Here is a 12,356-nt window from a genome sequence, read left to right on the forward strand (position 1 = left end):
ATTACTGATCAAGCAAAAGCAATCGCTATGGAGAGTTTGGTTTTCATCTGTCATCCGGTCTTCTTGGACTTATGTCTTTAACTAAAGAGATGCCATTTTGCTTTCATTTGCTCTCATGAGGAAAGAAAATCACAGTACTTGCAAGTTAGAAAGCAAAATAGGGAAGATACAAGACAGCGTGTGGTAATTCTGTCCCTGTGAAAAAGCATTTAAGAAGGAGACAGCTGTTTATATCTTTACCTGTGATAAAATGAGTGCTGGCAAATGACAGTTTATGAGAGCACCTCTTCTGCTATTGATACTTGAAATGCATATTGTATCTTCCCTGAGCATCATAATCACTTATATTTAGAATCTGTGAGTTTTTCTTCTTTTCCATGTTCTCCTGTAATTAGTTTATCAATGTATGTAACGTGGTTACTGCAATGTAATTTACAGCAATCACATCCATACTGCATTCATCCTATACCAGTCCTGTCAATAACAGTTCCACTCTATTTGAGGGCTATTTTGTACAAATTCACATTGCGATATCAAGATGCAATTTATTAAAGCTGTTGAAACAAATATCAGACCTGCCAACATGTACGCATTTTTCGTACTCGGCACACATTTTGACCCTTAAGTACGCTTGTACGATTTGCTGCTCTCTGGGTACGCATTTTGTTGCATTTCGCCGGATTCAGTTTCTATGCAATCTACATCTATTATGTTGATTCTGCCGCTGAGCCACAGCGTGTAAGTGGAGTGAAAAGCTTTCGGCCAATCGGAGCGCTGCATTTTAACCCTCCACCCACCTGCCCCTCCTAGCCACATGCTTCGCGTGTTTAATTCAATTCAGTGCCTCAGCCATATCTATGTGCCTCAGGAAGCCAGGCTGTCCGGATAACTGTAGGCTTGTGTATCATGGCTGAACCGCCTCAAAAAAAGTTTCGGAACGATTTCTTAACGGGAGAGATGGCCTTTCCTCCACATGTCCAGGCTACCTCACAGACAGTATATAGAACCTCATCACGCGTTCTGCACCGTGTGCAAGACAGACATCGACATCAGTCACAAAGGGGCAACAGATAACGAACACAGTCCCATAAACAAATACTCCCCACCCCCCGAAACATAATGATATTAAAAATAAATGGATGATAAGAAAAAAACGTTTATAGTGTCCATCAGTGATGGGAATAACGCGTTACAATTCAGTGGTTGAAATGACTGCAGAGATGGATACATTTGCGACACGGACATTATTTTCCGGAGTTGTTTACGCTGCGTTGAAGCGAGGTGTCCCGTCACTGTTCCGTGGTCAGAACCGGAACCAGAGACGGTAACTGACAACATCTGTGTCCTGTCAGTGGCGTCAGCAATGTGACCGAGCAACTGACAGATAACATATTGGGAATTAATGTTTAGTCTTGCTACACGTAATATTACATTTTATCAGCGGTGGAAAGTAACAATAGCCCACCGTCGGCTACTTTGATTGAATTTTAATTGGGTATTTTTCATTTAATCCTACTTATTAGGCTACTTCTAGTCCAACACTGGTGTCAATAGGCTAGCCTATCACACCTGCCATCCTTCCCATTAGTTAGGGGCAGTTAGAAAAGTGGTGGAATGGCTAGAAAACTAAAAGGTTTTAGAAAGACCAGGTGCTGATTAACGTAAGATAAAGTTAACAGTTAGGCTATTTATGTGATGTGATGGCAACTGACATAATGCAATGTCACCCATGTCAAATTTTTAAAAGTGTATCTGAAAATATCTGACCCATGTTATTTATTAGCCTATAATTGTGTCTCTGTCAGGCTTCAATCTTGTGCTTTTAGTAGTTGCTTTAGGCCTATTTCATACCTGCAAACTTGTCGCTTTTTGGTGAAAATCGCCGTTTTGAATGAGAAAAATGTCATCCACGTGAATCGTGTAGATCCAAAGAGTTTTTATTTTGGGGGGGACTGAAACATCGCTGCACGGGACGCTAGTTACGGTAACACTACACTCGACAGTAGGTAGGGTTAGCCTACCGTTAGCTAGCAGCTGGAGTAAACACGGTTAAAATGCTGACAGCTAAACGGTGTAAAAGTGTGTCTGTATTTCTCTGGAGAGGATTCCAACAACAGTCTATAGCTGCCGTTGTCTGAAAAACAACACAGATGTTGCGTTCACTTGAAATTCGCCTCGCCAGGGAGGAATGATGTCAGGGAGGGATGATGTGTCACCTTTTTCAGCCCTTCTGAGTTTGCAGGTATGCAATTTAAAGTTGCTTTATGAGTAAATCATTACTTGGACTACTTAATTTCCCTTCAGTAATCAGAAGAAGGCTATGTGTTAACCTGGTCTGACTCTCATCTTTAACACAGAAGTACTTAGGCATGTTTATTAGCTCTCTCTGCCTCCTGTTGGTTAGACTAACAAAGATATGGGCACAAAATATTGGATGGGATATAAGAAAATATTTGTGTAAAATTTCTTCAAGATTGGCAGGTCTGAAATATCTTGCATTATGTAAAGTTATACTCCCTTTCTTTATGGGTTTATAGATATTATTCAGTTTGCATTACAATGCTTTTAACCCCATAGGTCCACACCACCAGTAACACAATAATAATAATAACCTGACTTATAATAATTTAATACCTGAATACCTGACAGATCCTGGTTTCTGCGGCTTTGGCACTGTGTGCCTGAACAGCTGGTAAGTAGCTCTGCAGCCCCACAGGGGAATAGTCATGTCTCCTTTCATGTTCGCACTGTGCACGGCAGACTTCAAATGCAACCTGGAGTCATCATGTCTCCTGCAGAATCCTTCGGATGACTCTGCAGTTGTGTCAAAGCTGAGCAGGAGTCTTGAGTTCATTGACCTTGTGGAGAGCTTGTTTGAGTGATGTGATGTAAACCATATACAGTTGATTGTGAAAAAGACAAAGAAGATGGTGGCAAGGAGAACTATGCCCCTATAAATGTCTTCATTCTTAAGGCCTTGGCACTGTTCTTCAAAGGTGGCTTAACTAACTCAGGGTCATATGCTGTTATTAAGCTAAAATGCTCCTCATCAAGCTAATTGGGTCCCTTTTTTTTTTTTTTTTTAAAGCAATTTGAGGATTAATTTCCTAATCTTTAATTCATCTTAAACAGTGGGCCATATGTTCTGGCTCCAGTGGTCTTTTAACATTGAGAATCTTTTCTTTTGTTGTGTATTTGATCATGAATAGGTAACTCTTTTATTATGGAAATTAAATTGGATTATATGTACTCTTGCTCCAACATGATTTAAATGCACTTATTGTAAATGGCTTTGGAAATAAATAATAGTGGATGATGCGAACACGCTGAAATATTGTCTTCCATTTTGGACTCTATTCCCTCAATAAATGTCAGCACTGTCAAGATGGTTTGCTAATTGGTCAATGGTGCAAATTCACAGGTCAAAGTTCACCAAAGTTGAACTTGACTTGAAAAATGTGCGTGGATTTATTCACCCCCTGCAATCTAATCCCAGCAATTTCATTGGAATGAATTTATTTAGCTGTAAATATTCACTATTTTAAACACTGACACAGCCTTTCGAGAGGCAGTGGAGGTTGTGGAATTTTAAAAGGACCCAGGGGAGAGAGGTGTAGCATAGCAGAAGATACAGGGCATGATTTCAGTTTACTAACCCAATCCATTCCCACCGTTTGCTGTGTCTTTCTAATTATGGCATGTGCTTACACTTACACTGCACAGCATGAAGTGCAGAAAAATATCATTTTAAAACAGGTGCACTCACGTATTGTCATTACATCCAAACAGTACACGATATCAGCTTCAGAAAAGAAAGGAGTGTTCTTTTTATTTTGTTCAAAGTAATGTCGTGTTTATTGGTTTAGTCATTGTAACAAGAATCCTCAATTGCAGACTATCAAAAGAGCATGGCAATACATTAACCCAGACTAAGGCGTTAATTGGATGACTGCCAAGAGCTGGCACATAGCCAGTGCTGAATTCTTGTATCTTCATTGTGCCTTTGCATGTGCATTCCTTATGAGAAAAATTTGATGTAGGGAATACTTTCTTTGGCCTAATTAAAAAAAATTCTCTTTTACATTGCTTTTTTGGTAAAGATTTTTTTTAACATATAACTCCATCTAAATGTTTTTATAAATCAATTGGAAAAATGGAAAATTTGCGACACTCAAATCTGTGTCGCGGAGTGAGAAGGCAGAATCGCGACACACCCCTTCCAACCCCTAGAGTTATCCTTCCCGTCCAGATCCAATGCTACCACATCTTTAAATTACTATTAGTATTAGTTGTTTTGGTGCCTTATCCCCCTTTTGTCGGGTAAGTTTAGCTAACTGTAAAGATGGCTAAAAGCGAGGGGGAGTAAACACCGGTAACGCTAACAGAGGTGTAACGTTACAAATGGCCGCTGTTCTGACTTGGGGACCTGGGTCTGTTTCCCGACGGTTCCGTAAACTGCCGTTAGCGTCCTTAGCACCGGAGTTAAGTGCTGACTGGGTTTGGATTGCTGGCTGGCTGCTATTTGGCTGGGGGCTTACTGTGGAGGTGTCCCCGGGCTGGGCCTGTTGTCAGCTCTCATCCCGACTGAAGCCTTGCAGTGCCGGGAGAATGAGGCAGACAGACAGGGGTGTGCTAGCTGGCTAAATTATCATTAGATTAATCGTCTATCTATACAGTTAACGTTACTGATAAATTTGTGGGTTAGCCCAGAGTTGTTAACCGTGGTCAAAACAATCATACTAAAAATAACGCAGCATGTTGAAAGATGTCGGAATCTTATGTTACCCACCAAGAATTAGCTAACGTTATAGACCAAGCATTAGCATTAGCTACTTGTCAACCAGCACCTTTAGGCAACAAAGCACTTTTCCTCTTCGGTCCACCTAAAGGTTGGAAGCGGAATTGTCGATTACTGTTAACATTGCCATTATTCTTATGTCTCCTTCGAACGATTTTGGGAACATTATTTTAAGGTACAAAAGAATCTTGGGTGTTGGATCGATTTGATATTGAACTCAATCAATATCAATAAATAAGGTCTCTGTTGTGTTACTGTGTTGCAAAGTGGCATGTAATCAATGACAAAATGATGCCATGTGCCCCCCCCCCCAAAGAATCGTGGGTCAAAAATCGTGATACGAACCAAATGGTGGGTTTGGTGTATCGTTACAGCCCTAGTATTGATCCTTGTTTATATCCTTTGTTTCTTTCTTGAATAGGCCAAGGCCTTGTGTAAGCAAACTATCGTTAACTTCCCTCCATCTTGCCAGCGCCCAAATGTCTTTACACATATGTATGGTTAACTTAAGTATTTAACCTGCACTTTTGTTTCTTTGTAGCTTAGCTTATTTAAAGCTAATGTACTTGCACTTACTACTTGTTGTCTAGAGTTTGGACCTTCTCAGTTGAATGCACTTAATTGTAAGTCGCTTTGGATAAAAGCGTCAGCTAAATGACATGTAATGTAATGTAATGTAATTTAGTCACATTTGAACAATTCTTGGGAGAAACAATCACTCCATATTTTGAAAGTCGTCTCTGACTGATGGCAGCGTTTAGCTAAAAAGAAATATTAACATCATCTGGGTCTGTTTAGCCAAGTTTCAATTATTCAAACAGTTGATGTATTCTTTGTTGGCATTGTATATTGGTAGATAGATGGAGATTCAAGAAAGCCAGATATATTGAGGGGAGCCAATGCTTTTTGGAGAGCAGATCCTTTCACCTTTTTGCTTCCTCTTACAAGGATGTAAGAGTTTGAGTCTCTTTCATCCATCTCCACTAGACCTACACATCCCTCTTCTATCAAGATACCTTTTACCTTGCTCTCTAGCCAGGAATGTATTCAGTGGGTTGACATCTGTCCTGCCTATCTGCCATCAACTCCCAATAGCTGCATTATTTCAAGCAGCAGGACTATGATTATTACATATAATTTTCGTTCTTCTCTTTGGTTCCGTCTCTTCGGTTTTACCTGAAAGTGCACAGAAACGGGCTGAGCAAAGGAGTAGCATTTCAGCTCCCGTCTTTGGTATTTTCACACATTACGGCATAGCACTACAGGAGAGAAATTCTGTGAAATGATCACAAACTTTCTAATGCAGATTACATGCTTGAGACGCACATTATGTACACATTACATTCGTCCTCCATGGTTTAAAGGCTGATTATGACCAAGCAGAAGGCAGGCCACAGAATATAATTTTGAGACCATCACACAGAATACAGTGTATGTGGTCTACAGGTACCAATAATGTGATGACAGGACTGTCACTGGCTGGTGTTTTAGTATTGCTAGTTGTAAACATCACTGAAGTGTTGTTGGGTAAAAAAATTGTTGCATTTGAACCTACCGTACCAAATAGGCACATTCCTCTTTTTTGTAAAACATTTAGAAATGTTGTTATTTAAAAGGGGTGCATTCAATGATATCGGCTAAAACATTGTTTTTATCTGTCTAGTGTGGCTTTTTGTGGTTGTTGTTAGTTTTATTCTGTTTTTGTGTGTGTGTGTGTGTGTGTGTGTGTGTGTGTGTGTGTGTGTGTGTGTGTGTGTGTGTGTGTGTGTGTGTGTGTGTGTGTGTGTGTGTGTGTGTGTGTGTGTGTGTGTGTGTGGAAAATGAAGTATTGCATTTTCTATTAGAACATGACCCTTTAGTTTTGAGGAAACACTGGTGCTATTTAGTACAACTTTGAATTTGGACAGATTACACTCTGTAGTACTCGGAGGATGAAAACAGTGATGCGTGCTCTTCTACCTAACACCTACCTACATCTTGGGAATAATGACGTGCCTTGTTTGCTTTGTAAGATGAGGTATCCTCCATCCTTTGCAAGATGTAAATAAACATCAAGCTGCAATTGCAGGATGTCACTATAAGAGGGAAGAAGGAGCCTTGTTTACAAGGCTTTCCTTATTAATAAAGTCTGATAGTTTTGTAGTCACGGAGACAAGAGAACAGCCAAACACGTGGTTTGAATCTGCAGAGAGACATAATGGAAAGGGTTGGGCCACACCACAGGTACAGGGATGTCCCAGTAGGGGGTAAAGAGTCTTAATGGCATTTATAAAACACTACAAGAACAAGTATTTTTGGATTACCGCCTGCCTACATAAATCCCAATCCCCAAAAGAGGTACAGATTGGATTTAAACCATTGTGGGAGTTCAGCCCTTCATGAAATACTGCATTAAAGACCTTACGTTCCTTGAGAGGGCAATAGGATCACATACTTGTGAGTTATGGGTAGGTAAGCTTGTTGGATGCCATGCAGTACAATGGGAAGAGAGGCTGAGGAAGCAAGTGGAAATAAATGAAAAAGAGTGAGAGGTGTTGATTGCAGAGCAGGATAAGGGTTCAGGTTGATTTCTTTGGCTTGCAGGTTTTTATAAGGCTCATACTTACTTACACCTTTCTTTTATGATGCATGTGTTCCCAGTGCCCCTGCTGCTCTCCTAGCTCCAAAAGAAAGGGTTCATTGGTGGGGTGAGCACTATACAGCAAACTTGCAGAGGAGCCCGGGAGCATTGCCCAAAGGAGGCCCCGCAGATAATTACAAACCATTCAACAAACACAGCTTGGCGTCTCACAGAGGCATCCTGATGTTGAGCCGAGAGGCAAACCGAACTCCTAACGAGACAGAGATGAAGACACATGGAGAACGTGAGTCATACAACATCAGCTACCCGATCGGAAACATGGATCGAAATTGCAAAAGCAACAAAGGAACACCTGACTCACTGAGGAGGATGGAAGCCGAGAAGGAGATGACAACCGCAGAGCTCAGAATATGATCCATCGTATATAAATGCTGTAGACTATCACAGATAGAGAGGATACTCAGTAGCTTAAAGACTGAAAAGAAGAGGGTATGCTGGTCATAAAGTGTTTGAAACACCTGCCATGTTTTTCCATAATCATTACAATCAATTTAGTGATCAGCATCAGGCACCACCATCACTTATTGAATTCCATCTCCCAGATTTACAGCTAATTACCTTCATTAGTAATTGCCACCTCTATGAGTGTGCAACTAGACTCTGTGTACTCATTGGACCATCTCTGCTCAAGAATGTGTGTTTGCAAGTGTGACTATATGTGCAGTGTTTGATGAAATGACTTTGCCCCACAGGGTTGATATTCTAACTGAAAAAAAGGGAGAGTGCAGAGCAAAGAGCTGCAAAGAATCTGATGTATCAGTAACCTCAATCATGTCCCACACCTATGGCTAACCTCGGGCTAAGTTAGGGAATTAACAGAGCAGCCAGGGAGAGATGCAACACTGCCTTTGACTTTGCACTTCAGAGGTGCGAGCACTTTGCCCCTCCTCTGGAGAAAGACCATCATTATACATTAATATCAGCAGAGACTTCTCTCTCAGCCTGCACAGCCTCTGTTTGTGTCCCCTATTGATTTTTCACTGTATTCTTTTGATGAGAGTAGAGGGACTGACACTTTGATTATGTTTACCGTTATTGTTTGTGTGTGTGTGTGTGTGTGTGTGTGTGTGTGTGTGTGTGTGTGTGTGTGTGTGTGTGTGTGTGTGTGTGTGTGTGTGTGTGTGTGTGTGTGTGTGTGTGTGTGTGTGTGCGCGCGCACTTGTGAATGTTTGCCAATGTACAATGAGTTACCTTGTGCAAAGTGTGCATCTATATGTGCATTAACTGTAACTTCTCACTAGATTTAAACAGCTGTTGGTTTTCTGCACTTGTTTAGAACACATCTCGCAATTATTCCATAACCAGTTCAATAGCATTACTCATATTCTTTATAATACTTTTTTTTTTCTTTTCTCCACAAACAGTTTTCTTTTTTTTTTTTCTTTGTTTTGCAAATTATAGGCTTGGCATTTTGGGAAGGGCAGTTCACCCTGTTGGTTCTTCACAGTTCTGTGCATTTGTCCTGCTGCCACTCCATGCATGACAATACCAAAAAAAAACACAGCCAAGGAAAAAAACAACAAAAAAAAACATCTCAGACAGCAACACTGAACCAAGAGCATCACACAAAATACAAACACACATGCTTGTTTGGATATCATAACACAAAAAAACAGCAAAGCCAATAAGAGGCTGTATTGTTTGGTCTAATTGTAGAGATAAACAGCTCTTCCTGAGAGACGTCTCCTGTTTCTCTCAATGTCTTTGGCTAATCAGGTTTCAGTGACATTCAAACATGGGGCCAGGACTGAACACACACATAAACACACACCCACCTGCAAGCACACACATTATCAGACAAAGACATGACCACCAGCTGGTATGTCCAATGTTTTACCTACAATTGTTTGCCCTGCTATATTTGGCAGTCCTCTCTTTACACCTTCCTCTTTGACCTTAAAGTCATGGCTCATTCATCATGAAGGAAATCACTATATTATTACAATATTTGTCAAAAGCCCGGAAGGATATAGTCTAAATTCAATACCCCTGCAATTTGTCAGCAAATGTGCAATGTTTGCACATTTCTATTTTTTAATCAAATAGGAATCATGACCTCAGGCTGTAAATACATTTAGTGTTAACTGCCTTTTGTCCCAGTGATATATTTATATGTAAAAACCAGACACATTGACGTGTAATGTGTCTGGTTTTTACATATAATGCATGACATACCCATTTAGACATTTTTATCAACTCCTACAAAGGAATACAGCTTACTCTGATTCACAGCACATACTGTATAATTCACGCAAAGATACATTTCTAAAATATGTGATTTATGCAAACATGTCAAGTCTCGTGCTATTTACAATGTCATGAAATTTTTTTTTGATCTTGGTGTTTTAAAGAGCAGTCAATGGGAACATTTACACGGATAATAGTAAGTAAGGAAATTCTTTATTAGGAATAACCCTAATAAGGAAAGCGAAAGAACAAGACGTGAATATGCACAAAAATGAATACTATGCATACTGCATAAACACATTTACATATTCTTGCACATAATACCGACTGGTAATGCACACGTTGCCGTGATATTTTTGTTTTGTTATGATTTTAAATCTGTAACCTCAGAATGATCTCATATTAAAAAGAACTGCTTAAGTCTGACGTTGGTGGCTATTTTTCAAAATGAAATTATTAATAATCTTAATTCATGTGATGAAGGATTTTAAAAGGAATTTGACAGTAGTCAGCGTTGAGTGCTGCTGTAAGGTTAACACTGCCAGGTTTAAACCTTTTGAACAGTTAAACATTTGTTAGAAATTTTGAAACGCTTAGCACCGCCCAAGAAGATTGGGATTGGTTTAAAGAAATGCCAATAAACAAGAGCATGTTTTCTCCCATCCCGGAATGCTGACATTTCCAAAATAACCTTCCCAACACTGGCTGTCATCCATTACAAAAATATATTCCACTTTGACAATCCACTGGTTGATGTCAGACCTGCTGACGATGCGCACATTGACCCTATTTTGCATTATCCCCTTTACCCCTCGCTCCTTTGAGCGCAGGTTCATCACAAGGATGAGTAATCTACATGCCTTGTTCTTGCACCAATGATTAGACCTATAATATTCTGTTTTATCAAACCACCTGAGCAAAAACAAGACCACTCTTGTGGACCACATTATTAACAGTAATGACTCTGTGGATAAGAGAGAGGGGGGTGGCCTTTGTGTGCTGCCTTTCAACAGGAACTGAGTACACTGCAAATTGCGGAAATGGATTTTTGTAGGAACGTGTTGATTAATTAATACCTGGCATTCAAAAGACCTACTGTTAACCCAGCTGAGTTATTCATGTGACCTGTAATCACCCTTTATTACAATCAATGGCTGAGAGCATTTCCTTTTCAAAAAGCCTGCTTCTGAGTCACAAACCTCTAATAAAACATACCATAGCCCAGTGCATTTCCTTCCGCTATTATTCCTCATTATTTTTAATTCGTGTTTCCCACTGTGCTGGGCCTTGACCTTGGCTTGTCACACATACAATGTCCAATGATCTCTGCTCACCTCTGAGAAACTTCTAGGGAAGGACTTTGGTGGTTTTAAATTTGATTTCTGTGCAATAAATTATGAAATATAGATAAATAAGTTTAATATTCAGTTTAATCTTTTTTTCTGCTATAATGAGTTTCCTCACCTTTAAACTCCCAAACAAGCAGCCTTACTTTTAAAGGCTACTTTTAAAGACTTTGAGATCATTACTAAACCTAATCAGGTATCCGATTATAATGATGTACACACTGTGGCGAGATGATCTTTATAATTGCTTTCAACCTTCAAGTCCATTTGCGCCCTTTTTTCTTCCTGCAGGAGGATTTCTATCAGCAATCTGGTATCCGGGATTATGTTACATTTACCCATTACACAGTCTGTGGTGTACTATCAAGCATGCATCTCCCACAATCTGCTGCTGTTTGGGTTGCAGTGGAATAGGAGGTGCGGTGGAAGTGAAGTAGCAGGCGGGGTGGCAGTGGCACAGCAGTTGAAGGCAGGGCGGCACAGGAAAGGAACGCTGCTTTGGAGCGCGGCGTGCGTACCGAAGGGACGCGTTGATTGACAGTCGGAGGCACGGAGCGCCCCGTGCGGCACACAAACGGAGCACGCTAATCTCCCGTACTCGTCTTGTCAAAGGCATCTCTGCCAGATCAGCCTGGCGCAAATAAAGGAGGCTTCATCCATCCATTGGACTCGGTATTTGGAGTCTTCTTGCCGAATGAACGATAAAAAGGAACGCGGCAGCTCGGCGACCCTATTCCATCCTCTGTACCTGTTCAGTCATAACCGGTCAGTTTTCTGGGCTAACCTGGCGTCTTAAAGTATCCTAGAAACGGGAGTGGATGGACAAAAAGGTCAGGTTGCACTTTAAAATCTGTGCCAAAAGAAGATTTTGTCGGTTCCTTTTTTTAATGGAGTAAAAAGGACTGCGACTTGATTTCGGGATCTTTTTGGGGGTTCATTTTTGTTTGTTTTTTTGTTAAATTCCACACAATTGCGATGCGTTTGTGAGTCAAGTTACACACCCTGGAGCACACCTTTTGATTCTTTCAAATTGGAATAACGGCCAGATCAGGAGACTCTCGGGAGGAATTTCGGTGCGTAATTTGTGCGGTGTGTGCGGTTGTTGAGCCGCAGAAGTAGTTGTGGCTCCCTTCTTTTCTTTTTCTTTTTTTTTTTACATTAAATACCCCAATTTCCATGGAATAGGCTTAAGCACAGGTACGGACTTATTCTCTGTCGCCTGGAACAAACAGGCGGATCTGATGCGCAGATTCTCCGTAGGATGGTAAATGACCAATGGGGAATCATGAACAGCTCTTCTGAACTCGAAGATGGGACTCGGCATAAAAACCAGGTATGTTCGCAAAACCTAGTGGCGCTGTGGGTGGATGAGGAGTGGTGCATC

At 40.6% G+C, this 12,356-nt stretch overlaps 1 protein-coding gene across 3 annotated transcripts in view; it reads left to right on the plus strand.

Moving 5' to 3' along the window:
* fibcd1b (fibrinogen C domain containing 1b) overlaps positions 1 to 12,356 on the plus strand; it is a 131,619-nt gene that overhangs the window by 7,716 nt on the left and 111,547 nt on the right. For 2 of the 3 annotated variants that reach the window (XM_039780830.1, XM_039780832.1), the window contains exon 1: positions 11,334 to 12,305. The exons of the other annotated variant lie outside the window; for it this stretch is intronic. In XM_039780830.1, the coding sequence (XP_039636764.1) occupies positions 12,234 to 12,305 (72 nt within the window). In that variant the 5' untranslated portion in view covers positions 11,334 to 12,233. Of the gene's footprint in view, positions 1 to 11,333; positions 12,306 to 12,356 lie in introns of those variants that run through there. 3 annotated transcript variants of the gene reach the window in all.

This window comes from Perca fluviatilis, chromosome 17 (assembly GCF_010015445.1).
Source record: "Perca fluviatilis chromosome 17, GENO_Pfluv_1.0, whole genome shotgun sequence".
In the NCBI taxonomy this organism is placed as follows: Eukaryota; Metazoa; Chordata; class Actinopteri; order Perciformes; family Percidae; genus Perca; species Perca fluviatilis.